We start from the raw sequence: 17,855 nt of genomic DNA, 5'->3' as shown, positions 1-17,855 counted from the left end.
GAAAGTATGAGCAGATAACTTGTGTTCTGCCTTATCCCCTTGGTAACCGAGATTCTTTTTGGTAAGGAGGAATGGGCTTCGGTAAACAGATCTATTTGTGTGACTTCTATTACTCACTTGAAGCCATGTCACTCCTTTTTCCACTGTGGTCTGTGTGTCTGAGTCAGAGGGAGCCTAAACAGGCTTCTTTGAATTGATGGCTCACTCCCAGCCTCTCTTGACTGACTGCCAACCTAGCAGGGCGTAGCTTACCAACAAATCTTTTTTTTTTTTTTTTTTTTTTTTTTTTTTTTTTTTAAGCCAGACTGATTCATAGAAACTCCTTTAAAACACAGTGAAAAGAAACCGCCCATCACACACCCCAGCACACCAGCGCAGGAAACTTATAACCTCGGGAGGCAGGTCCCTCCCTTCACTGTGGTCACAAAGCTCCAGAAGAGCAGACGAGCCACCAGCAGCTGCCAGCTCCTGACACTCAGGGGGCCTCTGCCTTTGGGACCCTCAGGTAGGACAGCTCCCCCCACGGTGGGGAAAGAGAGAATTCTCTTTCCTTTCCACTGCTCTCCTTCTTGTGACCTTATCTAAGCTCTGCTTTTTCTTTTTCCCTTTGCAACTTTTCTATAATTCCTTGAAATGAATCCTTGAAACTTTTGGCTAAAAGTAGATACTGAGACAACTTTTTCCATAAGGTTCAGAAAAATGTATTTGGACGGTGGGGTAGGGAGAAGGTCCGGGAATTCAGCAGGACTGGGTTGTAATTATCTCCTGCAGTACCTGGGTTCTCGTTCTGAAGATGAGAAGGGAGCAGGGACTTTGGAACATACCTGGATAGGATAGTCTTTATGGAGGAAACGCTACACACCTTTGAAATGACAAGCTGCGTTTGCCACATGTTTTCCATTCCTCCATTTTGATTCAAATTGCTTCAGGACTTGATTTGTGATTCTGCTTGTTGGTTGTTGGCTGGTCTTTCTGGTGTGACAGTGGATAGAGGGCTGGTTTTCCATTTATTTTTGCTGTGGCTTTTACTGCTGCCTTTTTGCTTGTTCATTCACTTCTGTTTGAATTTGTTTTTTTTTCTCCCCACAGGGTGGGAGAAGAAGGGTGGGTTTTGTTCAAAGAAAACCGTTAGAGAAAGAGGAGGAGGAAGAGAGAGCGTGAGAAAGAGGGACAGAGAGAGAAGAGGGGAGCAACTGGTGTTTCAAATAAAACGCGGGAGGGGTTTGCCTGCTGAAGTGAGGAGTCTGAGGCGGATTCCAGATCTTCCTCTCGCGTTGGCCAGATGTGCGAGATGGGAGAGGCAGGAGGGAAACTGGATGTGGGGTGGCGGGAGGGTGGGGCAGGGGAACCTCATCTGTTCCTGTAGCAAAAATGTGGAATGCCTTTGTGCTTCCACCTCAGAAATAGCTGAATTTTAGTGCTGAGTGGAAAGTTGGTATGTCAGAAGTAATAAAAAAAATTTTTTTTTGGATGGATGTGCAATTTTTCTGCATGGAAGGCAGTGAGTGATTGGGCACATTTATCTTCTCACTCTTTTCCAAATTATGATTGTACAGATGCAAACACTCGTGCTAATCACAAAGTGAATCTGGAGAAAAGGAGGGTTTTTGGGGTTTTTTTTTTGTTTTGTTTTTAGGTTAGCATTTTGGCTGAGGTGTGGCTTGTTTCATCATAGATACTGGTGGATTTCCACCCCCCACCCCTAACCCAGCATAAACAAGATGAGGAAAATGACAGGATTCAGCTTGTCTGATGAAATTAGACTTTTCCTTTAGAAATGCAGTCTATTGGAAGGGAAGATTTAAATGTAATCAGCCTGTGTACATTGTACAGGCAATGCTCTTAATAAAACTGCCCGCAGGGGGATGATTAAATAAATTCGAGGGCAACTTTTCAAGAGGCAGGAAACTCCTACATTTGCTTAAAGGTTTATTATTTCCAGATTACCTGGATGTGGATTGGAAAAGCCATTATTAAGTTGATAGTAATGGTATTCTATGAAGTTAGTACAAATCTTTTAGTTCTGTGCAGGTTAAAACTAATAAACTAATTTAACCAGTCAGCAAATAGAAAATACTGAAACTTCTGGGGTTGTAAGCCATCATGGATTGCATTATTTATGCAGGGTTTTGAATTATACTGTAGTTTTATAGACAAAAAAAAATAAGCTGTGTGTTATTTCCTGGGCTTGGAGGGCAATTGAGAAGAATGCCACTCCGATTCCCACTTTCCCCTCTTCCTCCAAGAAGTAGCGAGAGAGTCCATCGCTGCAGCAGTTTTTCTGGAATGCAGCTGGAAGTCATTGACAACGCTGGACTGTGAGGCTTATATTCTCCTCCCCTGCTGCCTCCCACCCTTGGAGGAGGATCGAATTCCACCCCAGACTCTGAAGAATGGGTGGGGGCGGAGTGCCGTCTGGAGGGCTGCCGGACATCCGGTCTGGCTTCCCAGTTGGAGGACCCCCCAGACTGTACATGGTTTGAGGGTACTAAACTGTCCTGGGAGCTGTCAGAAGGCCATCAAGGACCAACCCAGAACAGATCACATCCCAGAACAGACGCTGGCTACCTCCCAAGAGTACAGGGCAGACCTCTGAGGAAGGAAAGACATCCTTCCACAGACCACTGAAAAGACTTACTGTGGCTTTCTCAACCCTTCCCGCTTCCCTCCTGAGACCAGTGTGGGGCCTGTGCAGTTTCCAGGGGGAACATCCAGTCTGGGGCAGGGGCGGGGGTGGGGAATTGTCACAGAATGGGCTTCACCAAGACCATCCTGGGGGTGCAGACCCTCATGGCCTGGGCTGGTTGGCTCTGTGGGTTTTGTTTGGTTCATGCTGGACCCACTGTAGAGCAGTGGTTCTGGCACGAAGAAGCAAAATAGCTTTTTTAAAAATAGGCCCCTCAGAGGTGGAGGGGGAACACATTTGAAAAACGGCCACAGAAAAGGGCACAAGACAAATTAGTTACATTCCACCCTTCATTTTGTTCATCGAATTCTCAGCCTGGGAAAGATCTTGAAGGTTAATTCTTTTATTCTCCTACGAAATGCAGAAATCTTAACTTTTATACCACCCCGGACAGATGGCTATTTGACATTTCTTAAAGATTTTGGCGAGTTTTCAGGGAGGGCGCTCACTACTTCAGAGTGAACCTCCATACTCACCCCCCTTCACTGGACAGCTCTAATTATTAGAGTCTCTTAAATCGGGCAAAATTGGTTTCTCCGTAACTTCCATTCTTTGTTCCCAGTTCTGCAGTCCTGAAGTGACCCAGAGTATATCTATTTCGTTTTTGTTGTTGCTGCTCCACCCAACACTCCTTATGCTCTAAACATTTAACCCTTAACTGAATATTTAATTGGTAAGACTTGTGTAGTATTGATATTATTGCCTGACACTCAGCAAGAGGAGCAGGGAACATTTTGAAGCTTTGAAAGTAAGCATGTAGTAAACCGTAGCCGTATGATTTGATTCTGAGATATTTCCGTCTCTACGCATGATTATGGTTCCTTCTTTAACTTGCCACATGTATATACGAAAGCTCAGAGCCATTTGAGAGTCTCAGATATGCATACTCAGGGGGACACACCCAGTTGCTACTCATAAGGTCATGGTTAAATCAATTTAATACTGAACACAGGGGCAACTAACTTGGCCCTGTGGGGATTGTCTCTTAACTTGGTCCACAGTTCATGTAGCCCATGCCTCTACACTGTTACCGCCTGTCATGGTCACTCTGGGAACAGGCTGCCAACCCAGTGTAGCCTCAGTGTAATTGCTGGCAGGCAATCTGGATGTCAATTTATTAAGGAGTATTCATCAGCCTAACCATGGCAGAACTGGAATTTTCTGATGATAAACTTCCCATTTCCAGTCCTCTTCCCAGTTCTGCCCAGAAGACTCTGGACTTCTATTCAGTAATCAAGGGAGCCCAAATATGGTTTCGATTAGTAGTTTACTTGATTTTCCAACACTCTCCCCAAACACACATGTCTCAAGATCATACTTTGTAACATTTCAGTCCCTGGCGCTGTGTCTGGGTAAAATGGTTTCTCGCAATTTCATTGGAAGATCCATTGATACGAAGCAGAAAGATAAAACTATAAAACCTTTAGAGACTGCTGTTATCTGTTTTCTAAAAAGATTTTATTTATTTTTAGAGAGAAGGGAAGGGAGAGAGAATGAAAAACATTGCTGTGAGAGAGTAACATCAGTTGGTCGCCTCTCGTACATGGCCTGACCTGGGACCGAACCTGTAACCCAGGCATGTGCCCTGACGGGGAACTGAAGCAGTCGAATTTTGCTTGGTGGCACAATGCCCAGCCAACTGAGCCACACCGGTCAGGGCTTCTCTTTCATTTTAACAAAATATTTGGGTCAACATTTCCTTCCCTGTTGTGGAAATGGCATTTTCCTAGAACTAAAATGGACTCCTTTGCCTCTGGTGCCGGCAGCCCTATGTGGATCAGGCAGTGTTTGTGTTTTCTGGGCCGATTTCACAAAATTTCTCTTCCACTAGAATAAGTGAAATTGAGAACCCTTTAAGCATAGGTTGAAGCTGGTGGCAGAAATCCTGGAGTAGACGCAAGGTGGCTGAACGGAAAGAAGGAGGGGCTGGGGTCTTGTCCCAAGTCTGCCGTGTGACCGTGGTTAGGTCGTCTGTCTTCTGAGCTGAGGAGACTGAACTTGGTGGTGTCCAATGCCCCTTGTGGCTTGGAAATTCTATTTTTCTAAGGTCCTAACATTCCTATTTTGAGAAACCCATGGTTGATTTTAATAGCTAGTTTAATCCATAAAAATTGGTAGAAAAGTGAAACGAGGCAACATGTTGCATCAAAACAGGCATTTGGAGGACTGAGGACCCAGGCCATTTCCTCTGCTTCATCTGCTTGGAGATTCCTTAGGCGTGGTGTTTGCGGCCTTTATCGTCTAATAACAATGAGCATTCACCCAGCTCTGAGATGAAAAGGAAGAGGTTTGATTAATGGAACAAGAAGCAGCTAGCTCAGATGAGGAGGGGCAGGCTAGCTAAGCCTGTTAGGACTGAGAACAGTCAGGGACCCAATCAGGCTCAGGGAGAAACTGAGCAGGTCCTGGGAAAGGAGCTCCACCCTCTTCTCTTGGGGGAGGGGTGGAGGGGAGACCCTGCAGGGTGTGGCTGTGCAGGTGTGGATGGGAGCCAATGAGGACAAGTTGAGAGGAGGAAAGGAGAGGTGCAAGGAGTAAAAGGCGGGGGAGGGAGCAAGTGGGACCACCTGTGTTTCCCTAGGGCCCCTGTGTTGGGGCAAAGAAGAGGTACAGACACGAAGGCCTGGAAGAAGGAGAAAAGGCGAAGTGGTAAGAGAAAGACCAAGGCCCTGAAAGAGCAAGACAGAAGTATGAGGATGTTTCCACTCCTAAGTCTCTCCCCTCTTATTTGAGGTCCACCCACCTGCAATGTTTCAGGATCTTCCTTAGGGTCAAATATTCTGTTAATTGTGCCCAGTGAAGAATCTTCTGTTGCTAAGCATAGATGGTGGTCAGTACATCCTTAGTATTATTTGTATTTCCATGGAATATTTGTGCCAATAAGGGCAGTAATTTCCCCAACATTTCTCCTTTCTTTCAAGTCAGAGCTGAGAGCAAAATGAGGTTTTTGATACTTAGACTTCTTTCAAATGATCAAATGCCCCCTCAGTAGCCTGGAGCTACTTTGTAGTGGAGAGAGGATTACTATCCTGAAACAGTGAGTTGGGAAAGTGGGTGTATTCACACTTAACTCAGAGAAAGCTGAGGCTTGGAGCTGCCCACTGCTTTGAGCTTCAGTGGGGAGGGGATTCCGTGGTGTGGAAGGGGGGCAGCATAGACTGTTTGAAGCTGGCCCCAGGGTTTGCAGTGTGGGGATGGGTTTGGGCCTTTGGTGGCCAGGCAGGAAGAAGCAGTGGCCCTTGAAAGAGACTCTGTTTTTGCCAATGGCCCTGTTTTGAGGGGCCGTGTTCACCCTCTGATTAACTAGGAGGTAGCAGGAGGAACAGAGTGAAGTTCCAGAAGTCTGCTGGGCTCTAAGACAAATGCAGGAGACAGGTCGCACAGGAGTGAAGAAGCCTGGTCTAACTGGTGGGAGATCCTGGGCTTTGGCTCTGACTCTGTTTTCCCTCTGGGGACCCCCACTTCCTCCTTTGTCAAGGGATTAGACTGAATGACTTAACCACCCCTGGACTTCTAAACAAATTGCCCTCAAAAAGAGAAACAAAACCTGCAGCCCACCCAGTGCTCTCGAGGCACCGCTGGTTGAGGGGCGATGGTCCCTCCCAGCTTGTCACCGCCCCCTCAAGGCTGCAGTTTTGCTGGTTGAAGCATGTTGCCGCCATCTACTGTCGACCCGCCCAAGCGCCGCTGGGGCTGAGCCACACCTTGATATTTATTCCTAAACCTTAGTTATTATCTTGGCAACCTCTCCCTTGAAGACATTCTGGCTGCCAGAACACTCTTCTTTGTCAGAAGCAGAAGACATTGAAGCTTCCGTCCTTGTCCAAGAGACCTCACCAGATGGCCTGACCAGCTGTGGTCTGGGGGTGTAGGCTAGGCGTGCTTCTTTGTAGCCCAAACCTGGCCTCAGTCTTTGCAGTTGTGGTCCTAATCCACCCCCTCGCCGGACACGACGGAAGACAAGGGGAAATGAGAGAGACATGTTATTCTCTTTGGGAGCATTTGCAAAAACAAGATTTGTGCTGTTTGTTTTGCCTTTAGCGTAGTTGTTTTGGTGCTCAGAGTCTGCCAGAGAAGGATAAAGCCCATCTCACTGGCCTAGTCCTCTCATTTTATGTAATTGAACAAAAAGAATAATCGACAGCCACATAGCCTTTACTCTCTGTGAGGCGTAAGCCCTTTAATCCTCAATTTAACCCTATGAGGTTTACAGATCACAGTTAAGGAGCAGTGGAGTCAGCAAATCACCACAATGTCTACTTTACTTATCTTACAATTTTATATGTCAATTATACCTCCGGAAAACTGAAATTAAAATAAAGCAGTCAGAATTTGAACCATGAAACCTGTGCACCTTACCATTAGGTACTGTCTCTCTAGGAACCACTGACCGGAGAGGCTTTGTGATTTTCCCAAAGTCAGCAGTTGGTGAGAGGCTGAATTTTTATGAGAAGCTGTTTTTCTAATCAGTGCTCTTTCTTCTTCTTTTTCTTCTTCTTTGAAAAATAACATGCTTGTCCCCCGACCCCCACCCCCTGCTTTCTTCTCCCTAATTATGTGAGAGTCTATACCAGTGCCAGATAAACACTACTCTTTCTATAACAACCCCATTTACGATCGCCCACATTTGGGAGATGCAGTCTCTATTCCCGCAGGACCCTGAAAAAGTAGATGTTTTCCTTGGAGCATGTAGATCCTTGTTATTTTTCCTACTTGATGGCTGATTTTCTCCAGGTCATAAAAATTTTCCTGCACATGAAAACATGAGGCCTGGTTTGGTGTGTATATAGTGAGGTGGAAACTGGAGTTCTTTTCTCCCACCCCAAGCATCAGATATCCTGAGGCAAGAGGAAATGGTTCTTTCGGAGCCCTTTTCCCCACGTTTCCCATGGAGGAATTAATGCCCCCCTCTCCCACCGCTACGTAAAAACAACGTTTAGAATGGAAAGTACACTTGACATGAAACAACAATAACAATGGCCAGAAAAGCTCATCCAAGGTCTCATCCACTCAGCCTGACTTTAATCCCAGCCTTTTCCTCCTCCGGATATATCCTCTATGGCTGCTCCCAAAAGAGAGCATTTCCTTTTCTGCTTTTGTGTTCAGTGGCCATTCATTTTTGCCATCCCAAATGACCCTCCATGGAAAGCAAACACATCAAAAACAAACAACAAAAGCAAATTGGTCTTGACTTGTGGAGGATAGGGAGACGTGCGTGCCACCGCCCTACACAGCGTCCTGAGGGAGAAGCAGCCGCCGAAGTTTTGGGTGAGCTGCTGAGAAAGATGGCACGGAGACACGAGCTGACTCATGGAGATCATATGACCAGGAGCAGCGTGGCCTTTTACTCTTCTTGTGCCTTGGAGGAAGTATGTCTTTGGTCAGATGGTGTGAGAAAGCTTTCTTCCAAGTTTGTAGTTGTTCAGAATAAGAGTGGGATGTCACTATTGGAAAGACGTCAATCAACAAAAAGGCAGAGTTGCATCTTGCAGTTGAGCAGTCTCGGGGCTGTGTTCTAATATGATGGAGATTTGGGAATCTGAGGAGATGTCCTCTGGCTACCTCTCGATAAACTGACCATTTGGCTGCAAATGTAACCATTTTAGAAAAGGGTCTGAAGAGGAAGCATTAGCCAAACGGCAGGACTAAGTTCAGGCATACTCATTGCCAAGAGCAAACTCTGATGCGTTGTCAGAAGGACCTTCCTAACTGGGGAGAGGAGGATGTCGGTAGGGAGTCAGTTCTCTGTGACCAGAGGCGTGTAAGCATGATTTAGATAGTTCCTTGATATAGCTTTATAGACGAGCTTCCACGTCCTGGGGAGGAACTTTAAAGCCCCCTTGCAGTCAGAGATTCTATAACTTAAAGAGATAGATAGAAATGTTAAATATGTGGACAAATTAGTGTTTAGAAATTTAAGATATTATCTTTGCATTCACTTATTTCCTCTGGGACAAGAGGCTCTAGACACATATAATACCCCTATATATCCCAATGTCAAATGTACCTATGTGTTTACATAGGTGTGTTTATATGGAAATATGTAACAGAGAATTTGCACATAGTTATGGTAATATAGAAATAATGTCTAAAAATAATAAAGGACAAGAGTTCATGTATGTTAAAAAAGGAAACATTTTCCCTCTAGAATTCTGTTTATTTAAAAACATTCAGCCACTTTGACATTGGTTATTTTTCTACCAAAAGAAAATATTTATTTGCTCACTGAACAGATATTTATTTGGTACCTATCATAGACAAGACTCTCCCTTCAGGAACTTAGAATCTTTGGGATGAGGGAGCCAAACATTTCCCAAAATAACTGTTACCAGGCAGACGGAGACTAGTGGTTTTAATAAAGGGCTATGGAAGTGCTATAGCTTAACTGAGGGAAATGACTACTTTTGACCTCTGTATCTGAGAAGACTTCCTAGAGGAGTCAGGATTTGAGCTTTTTGGAAAGAATTTTATAGGTAGTTACTGGAGAAAGGATACTCTTTTCCTTTTTGAAACAAAACTCCTAGGATCCCCAAATTTCTTGGACCACCAGGGCCAGCGTGCATGCAGTATTTGGAGTCTCCTGGTGGCGGGGGTTTGGAGAGTTTTGAACATAGGAGTAACACAATCATATAACACACTGGCAGTGTGGAGGACGTATTAGAGGGCAAGGTCAGAGAAGGGATCTTGGGAGAGGCTGGAGCTATTGTCCAGACTAGGACCTGAACTGGATGAGGACAATGGGAAGTAAAGAATGGATGCAAGATGACTAATGGAGGAAGAACTCATGGCCTGACTGTGATGTTTTGGGCAATAAAGCCAGGATGAGAGGAAGGAGAAATAGGGAACTTAGCATCTGGCTGTTACTCTTCTCCTCAGAAAAGCCCAGGCCATCTTAGGCTACCAGGGAAATGACCCAACTGCCTTGTTTAGCCAGCCAGGGCCACAGGCTTCCCAGAAAGCTCTCTTGCGCCATCTGGTAGAGGGAGTCTCTGCATTGCTGTTGTCTGGGAGAATCTCTCCCACTCTCAGATGAATCACAATCACGGCATTTGTGCTCTGTGGGACTCTGCCCTGCGGGGCTCTCCTTCTGCTCACACATCCCCCAGTCTCCCTGTTTCTGCTTATGCTATATCGCCAGGCTCAGGATAGTTCTTCAGTGAGTCAGGTCCAGGATTTCCACCACTTCCTTTGCTGGAGAAGTAGGTTTTGGGTTGCTCTATTTTATTGTATTGCTCCCAGTTAGAGTACCTCAGATCGCCCTTAAAGAACCTCTTTCCCCACACTCGGGGGGAGGGCGGCAGCTTAATAAACTCACAGACAATATGGCAGGAAGAAGTTATTTGACCCTGAGTTTAGCAGCCATGGAGCCAAATTACCAACATTTTAATTTGTATTTATTTATTTTTTTAACCAACATTTTTAGAAGTCAATTATTCTTAAAGTCTCCTCAGTATTAATTGCTTATTAAAAAGGAAAGGTGACCACAAGGGCCTGATTTAATTTCTCACAGTCAGAGGACCTTAGAAGTGTTAGGCCACCTAAACAAAGGCAAAGAGGCAATGCAAGGCAGCCTCGGAGCTCTGTCCCTTGGATTCTTCTATTTGCAGGTACAGGTATAAAAGGGAGTGTAGACGCCGATAAATATTTAAGTGGACGGAGACAACTGGAGAGGGCAGTTATGCCCCTGGCCCACATGAGGGAGCCCTTTACAGCTCCGATAACCAGCAGCTGTTAGCCTCAGGCTCATTCCCACTAACTGTAGTAAATTTCCTATTAGCGAAGGACTTAATCCAAATCTAGAATGGTCAGTGGTTGTCACGCTTGTGTCCAGGACAGGTGCATAAAGAGACGGCTTCTCTGAAGCGGCCTGCGCTTGGTGGGGAGGAAAGAAGAAGCATGGTCAGAGACAGAAATGGCGTGGTGGAGAGGGAACTGGCAGGCCTGTGCTTTAGGGCAGAAAGGAGAACCGAGGAGGGATAGCAGAGAACCGACGTGTGGCTTTAAGCCTCGTACCTCCGTATCTCTTAATGGTCACTTCTTTCTAGAGTCAACATCCATGCCGCTTATATTTTTCTGTTTTCCACCCAGCCCCATGGAGCCTTAACCATGCCTGTCCAGAGTGTGTTGAGTAGGTGAGGGTAAAGGGGGAGACCTTACTCTGCTTACCGTGGTGGGTGGAGAAATGTGTTGCTGGAACCCTACACAGTATAGTCATTGGACATCCTCTCCTTTAAGGACAGTGTGAGCTGAGTATTTGGGTCTGAGCGCCAAATAACAACAGCATCATTGAAGTACCACAAATAATGCTATGGTTATGGGAGTTCGCAAGAATTAGCTGACAAATTTTGGGAAATGAATCGCCCTGCAAGCTACACTGCAAATGATGGGTAGGTGGAAGTCAAGAGAATGGGATCTGCTGTTATTTAAATCCATTCTGTTCTGCTATTTGTTAGATCCCCAGACATTCACTCATTAGGTGCTACTCATAAGGATCATAAGTATTGTCTCTCACCCTCTTTCTCTGCTGGGTGGTCATTAGTATAGGGACTGAGTAATTAGGAATGATCCAGGCCAGAAATTTAAGACTATAGTTCATTCTGTTTCCAGACTGTGTTGGGAGGGCCACTGAAACCAATAGAAGCCCCTCTTTGCTGACAGTGGATCACACCTCTAGGTATTATGTGAGCTCCACCTAAACAGCCGCTAACTCTGGCTGTCTCCAGCAGCCAAAAGCAGAGATTTTTTTTTTTTTTTTATGTACACTAATAACACTTGCTGTGTTCTAAGACATTGTGCTCATTTCCTTGGAGAATGGATGTGGCACAATCAAGGAAACCAAAGATGAAAGAGAGTTGCTTCTTTACCCGATTCCCACCCCCACCCCCACCATGCCTCCTGTCTGAGCCGGACAGGGGAATATGATCAACGATTGGATTGGGTAGGGTGTGGCTCAGACCAGAAGTGAGATGTGTAGGCCGGGAACTCCAGTGCTGGGGCAGGGGGTGGTGGTGGTGGGGTGACAAGGTAGGGGGTACGGGGAAGGGGAGAGGGTACTTGGATTGCAATGATGTTTAAGGCATCAAAATGGAGAATGTGAGCAGATGCAAATTAGGCTGACTAAGGAGGCAAAAAATGCTGTGAAATCCCCAAAGACATGTAAGGCTGAGAATGAACTTTCTCCTCTTTGTTCGTGAGAGTGTGTTCTTAGTGGTCTCACCATTCAAGAGGCAAGGATTAGTCATGACGGCAATTTCTAAGAGGACCGAATTGATTTTATCCACACACCCTTGTGAACTGGAAGGCAGGTATCTTATTACTTGCACTTAACATGAGGCAGCCTGGTGAGAATTGGCAACAGCTCCTCAGTTCCATATAATAATAGTAATACTGATAATCACAAGCAAAGCCACCCCCTTAGTACCTGTCATGTGCCAGGCATTGTGACAGGAGTTTCACATATGTGATCCAATTTAACCCTCATAGTTTCCTGTACAATTGGAGTTGCCACCCCCCACTTCATATAGAAGGAAACTGAGACCCAAAAGTCAAATAACGTGATATGATTCTAAACTCAGCCTCTGTCTAATCCCAAAACCTCTTTTCATGGTGCATTAAAGTCAAGCAGAAAATTGTGAAAGTGTGCAAGAAACTGAGGTAAGCAAAATGGGTTTGAATGTGTGGGGAGAGTATTCATAACAGACGTGAAAGCTCCAAGTTCTCCCCTAGGGCGGCAGGAGAAACTTCATCAATTTTGTCATTCCCAGTGAAATTGGACACATTCCTACAAAATAGCCTGGGTGGGAGGGAAGTGCTTGTATTGGGAAGGTGGGTGGGACTCCTTGGAGGGAACAGTAGGGTGGGGGGTGGAAGTGGGAAACAGTGTCTGCCTCTCAGTCCTGGCCTGTAAAGGAAGGCACTCCAGCATTTCCTGAGCCGAGATAAAAGGTCCCTAACTGTTGGAAGGATAGTATTAGTGCTTTCCAGTAAATACCCAGGACAATAGGAAAGTGGCTCAAGCACACTCAAAGTTTCAATTAAATAAGGTGGAGTGAGAGAGAGAAGGAGGAAGTGGGACGGTGGCAGGCTGTGCAGAGCCATCTCCTCCCTAGGTGGGGACGTATGCACGGTCGCCCTGCCTAGGGTGTGAATAAGCCAATAAGCCGGAGCTCTTTGCTTTGAAGTCCCTGGGAGCCTGCACTACGTGTGACTATCTTGGGCAGGACGACGCACTCCTGCAGCTGACATAAATCAGAATAGCCTCCCAGGTGCACCCTCCCCACTTCTTTGCTTTCTGGGTTTTACGATCAACGGACTTTCTCTTTTTACACTGCTGAGATTATGGCCGACCGCTTCTGTGTATCCATGCACATTCCTAATCTATATTAGTTCCCAATTCTCCCACCACGCGATTTATGCACTTGCCTGACTTCTATATTGAGTCACCATGAAGGATTAGAATTTGTATAAATGTCATATACAAGTAGAAGGCACATTTGGTGGTATCTCAAGATGCATGTTTCTCAAGCCCCCAGAACTGTCATATTGAGTTGTAGGAACTATAACAGCACTCCCAGACCAATAGCAGATGCCTGACCGTGGGGCTCACGCAGCCCAAGGCCCAGGCCCAGGTGTAATAATACAAGTCGGAAACAGTCAATGATCAGACCATTAAGCTGTAATTAGGTTGTTATAATTATTGAATACCAAACAGCATTATAATAATAGAAAATGTGGATCTCACATTTTATATCTCACCTGGGATCAAATTAGTAGCGCATGCAGTCTATGGGCATTGAGTAATAGCTGCTGTTCTGTGGAAGTCATCCGTTTCCATTCAGGTTGCTGGATGGGCAGGCTGACAGAGGCGCTGACGCTTCCCTAGTGGGAAATGGAAATTTACATGACAGGCGGCACTGGAAATAATAGTTGTCAAAGGCCCCTTTAAAAACCCAAGTCCTACTTTTGGTGTCTGAAACACAAACAAAATAGAATATTAAGTTATCATAGAACACTCTTTTTTTGTTTGTTTTTGAAACAGGCTCTATTCGAGAGATGGGTAAATAAATACCTGAGACGGAGAATTATGTTTATATTTTGGTATATGTAAATAGACAAATAGGCACTGAGGAAACCAGGCTAACTAAATGTTTTTAGAAATTTATGATGACATTGTGATGGTTTTTATTGCAACTTCAGATATTAGCAGACAGGCCACACGTGTGGGAAAGCTGAACTGTCTTCTTGAATTTGACCGTCATCTTTTGTCTTCCATTTGTTTTCTCCTTTCTTCTCAGGACTTTCCACCTGCTAAATCATCAAAAAGCCAAGATGTTGGTATTACTGGCTGGCATCTTTGTAGTCCACATCGCCACTGTGATTATGTTATTTGTTTCCACCATTGCCAATGTGAGTAATGTTCTTTTGCGCATTCATTCATACATTCATTTATTCAGAAGTTTAAGCCACAATCCCTGCCCTTCATGAATTTTCAGCTTCATAAATTTTCCATTGTGGGAATAAAACACACACTCGAACTGCAAGCAACTAAATAAGGGGAGGATAAAAGTCAGTGTCTGCCTGGAGGTCTAGAGGCTGCAGAACCCAATGAGGCTTTAGTCTCCACAGGAGCCTGCTCAGCTGAGGTGGAGCTTGCAGGACTGGTAGATGGCTGGGCTTTCTCTTTGCCTAAGATGAACAGGGGAAGGAGCACAGGGTTATATTCCAGGCAGAAGTGCTAGCCAAGGGGCCCAGGTAGGAGGGGCAGGCTTTGTTCAGGGCATAATGCAGACGCCTAGGTGTCAGGAGCAGAACTTCCCTTCCTTCTGGGAGCCTTGATTAGAAGGAGAGATGGGAGAGAGATGATGAGAAGCAGCATTGGTCGCCAGACTGACAGATTCAAGTTCTGAGCAGAAAGTACTAGTGTGTGAAAGTGCAGTTTTGCAAGATTGTCACTCACTCAAAACAACAAAAATATGGAGTTAGCAAGTCCCTTCTTTCTGAATCTTGGGCTTTTCTGCCCTCTGGTGGTAGTTTGTAGCTTCCAATTTGCTTTGCTTGTGCTGTCCTCAGAAAAAACAAGACAGATCCTTGAACCCATAAACCAAAGCCACCAATCGCTAGATAGGCAAATGATGGCTCCAGAATCTGTTTAGGTCCCTGTTACAGTTAAAGTATAAGTAGGTTTGAAAGTTCAGATAGATGAGTTTTGCCAGCATTGGTGGGTGCGATTATAAGCAAGGCTGACGCGAGCATGACTATGATGCGATGGAGCCCGTGCCCCTGCCGCCGGCCCCGACCTGTAATTCAGCCATGCTGTACGCCAGTCTCCCAGCCTCTCAGGGTAACTGGTCTGATAAATGCCTTCAGACTGTATCAGTGGGTGCCACAGTGAACACTGAATCAAGAGCAGGCAATTGCATGTTTTTGGCCTTACCTTTCCAGTAACATGCATTTTAACAGACACCTTGTGTGGACAGAGTTGGGTGTTTGTTTTCCATTCCAGAAGGAAAACTGCTTTTCTTGGGCCCTGCGAGATGGGGAGCTGACACTATGATGAGGCTCAAGGACTATATTCTGGTCACTTTTCCACTTCTAGCTGACCCCATAGTAAAGCTCTTGCTCTACTATTTGGCTATGACATTACTTAGTATGTTGTGACAATCAAAGTTTCATCCTTCTGTCTAGATGAAAGTGGCTTTCATCTACCCACGCAGGCTCATTGCTGTTTTCTTAGTTACCCTTGTGTTTCTTAGTTGTCTTTGGTTGAAGATTTTTCCTTAATATTTTTTTCTTTTTAGCCAGGCCCTTCCATGACATACTCTTGATAGGGTATATGAATTGGACACACTGAAAACCACTTTCTTCATCCAGGGTTTCCATTTCTTAGAACCTTAGAGTTTTGAACCATTGTGGTTAAATTATTTCCTTTTTTTTTTTTTAAAGTGATGAGAAATGTGAAGCCCTGAGATCTAGGTGATTTTTCCCTTGGTCACATTTTCTTCTCTCTTTTCTCTTGGGAACTTTGTAACTTCAGTTTTAGTAAAATCTTATTTCCATCGAGAGATGGGTTGCACAGCCATATTTATGGCTAAGTATGGTTACTTGCTTAAGATTTGGTCCCGGCACAAGCTGATTTGGTATTTATTTTTCTTTAAAGCAGAAGGTCAGTTTTTAAACACAACTTTTGTTTCCTCCTGGTTTCAGGTCTGGGTGGTTTCAGATAATACAAAAGCATCAGTAGGCCTTTGGAAAAACTGTACCGGAGGCAACTGTGATGGAAGCCTGTTCTATGCCCATGAAGGTATCTATAAAGATATTGTATTCAGTGCTGACCATTCATGTGACTGGGGAACCATCCAACCTGTCGGGACTGGTTGGCCTGACCCCTTGCTCCCTCCTGCTGTGTCCACAGATGCGCTCAAGGCAGTGCAGGCCTTCATGATCCTTTCCATCATCTTCTCTGTCATCTCCCTCGTGGTCTTCGTGTTCCAGCTCTTCACCATGGAGAAGGGAAACCGCTTCTTCCTCTCGGGGGCGACGATGCTGGTGTGCTGTGAGTACCTGAGGCACACAGTCTCCAGTTTACCCAGGCAAAGCTTTTCCATAAATCTTACCATGGATGCTTCTGGCAACTTGAACAGATGAGCACATGGCTCTGGTTATGTGTTCTGTTTTTGAGGATCCCTGATACATGCTTGGAATAAGGACCCTTATCCGCTTCATTGTTTACGTCTTGCGCTCTGAGGCAGCTCCTGAGTGGCAGGCTGCCCACCAGTAGCCCTCATGCATAAGACTCTTGAAGAGGGCCGAGGGGTGGGAGGCCTCAAAAGATCAAAACCACTGCCACAGGGCTCACAATGGTTGCCATTCTCATTCTCCTGTCGTTCTTCCCAAACACATACAGTGTGGCGGCATGCTTGCTTCCCCAGGCACCCTGCCCACGTGTGCAGGGGCATGGCCCTGAGGTTCTGTGTTTTACTTCACACTGGCAGCCACACAGCCCAGTGCAGATGTGAGGGCCCAGACACCTCTCATTTACCAACAGAACCGCCGAACTTGGATCAGGGTAGATCAATAGAACTCCTATTTGGGCCCAAACAGCCAGATATCATTTTCCCAGTGCAGATGAGGGGAAAAGGATCTTTTAAAAATTATAAAAACTGTTCTTGGTTTTAACGTAAAAAAAGAACCCCCCAAAACCCCAACCACCAACCAAACAAAAAAAACCTTACATCAACTTTTTTTTTTCCTGCAGGGCTATGCATTATGGTTGGGGTGTCCATCTATACTCACCATTACGCAAGTGGTCAGAAAGCTCTCTACACCCAAAGTCACCATGGCTATTGCTTCATCCTGACCTGGATCTGCTTCTGCTTTAGCTTCATCATTGGCATTCTCTACCTGGTCCTGAGAAAGAAATAAGGCTGAACAAGTTCATGGGGATCTGGGGGGTGGGGAGGAGGAAGCCACGGAATCTGGGAGGGAAGTGAAAGTTGCTCTGCAGGAAAAACCAAGACAGGGGCGGGGGGGGGGGCGGGGGAGGGAGACATAAGGATGGGAGAGGCTGAAACCCAAACCGTTACTCAGGAGGTGCTCTATTGTCCAGCCCCTGCCCTTGGGAGAAAGCTTTTGGCTAGAACTTCCATGCTCCCTTGATACAGTCCAGAGAGCCTCTCTCCAGCCGCCAGACTTGGCCTCCAGCTGTTCTCAGTTACACACACTGCCTGGGGCCCCACCAGCTGCCACACCACTGGCTCCACTTCTAAGGGTGAATTCTGGGTCTTGCACTGCGGTCCTCAGACCTACTGCACCAAGTTAAAATAGCGGTACAAGTTCCGGCAAGGGCAGATATTGTTTTGTGTTGAATATATTAAGCCTGGAGACCATCCCACCCTCCTGACCCAAAGCAAAACATCACATTCCAGTCTGAAGGGCCAACAGGAGGGCTTTGGCCAGTTACACATTATCCCTCTTTAGAACAGATATTTGGCTCTGGAATTCAGTGGTATTTCTGACAAAAATGGTAGGAAGAGATATAGTCATGAAGCCAAGTTGGTGGGTTAATTAAACCAAGAAAGAGAACTTTTCACAATGAAAGGCCTAGGGGATGGTTAGAGCCAAGACCAGACCTCACACAGCTGTCCCTCATGGAGACCTCTTGCTATGGACT

At 45.6% G+C, this 17,855-nt stretch overlaps 1 protein-coding gene across 1 annotated transcript; it reads left to right on the top strand.

Annotated features, from left to right (window-relative positions):
* The first annotated feature begins 350 nt into the window (after positions 1–350).
* EMP1 (epithelial membrane protein 1) lies at positions 351–17,192 on the top strand. Its single transcript, XM_054591407.1, has 5 exons — positions 351–505; positions 13,981–14,092; positions 15,890–15,986; positions 16,098–16,238; positions 16,941–17,192. The coding sequence occupies exons 2-5, from the start codon at positions 14,015–14,017 to the stop codon at positions 17,105–17,107; spliced, it is 483 nt and encodes a 160-aa protein (XP_054447382.1). The 5' UTR covers positions 351–505; positions 13,981–14,014; the 3' UTR covers positions 17,108–17,192.
* Positions 17,193–17,855: the final 663 nt, after the last annotated feature.

This window comes from Pteronotus mesoamericanus, unplaced genomic scaffold (genome assembly GCF_021234165.1).
Source record: "Pteronotus mesoamericanus isolate MK-2021 breed Mesoamerican mustached bat unplaced genomic scaffold, CSHL_Meso_final scaffold_21, whole genome shotgun sequence".
NCBI classification, from domain to species: Eukaryota; Metazoa; Chordata; class Mammalia; order Chiroptera; family Mormoopidae; genus Pteronotus; species Pteronotus mesoamericanus.
The sequence above is the reverse complement of the archived record's forward strand: the minus strand, read 5'-3'. Positions and strand labels throughout refer to the sequence as shown.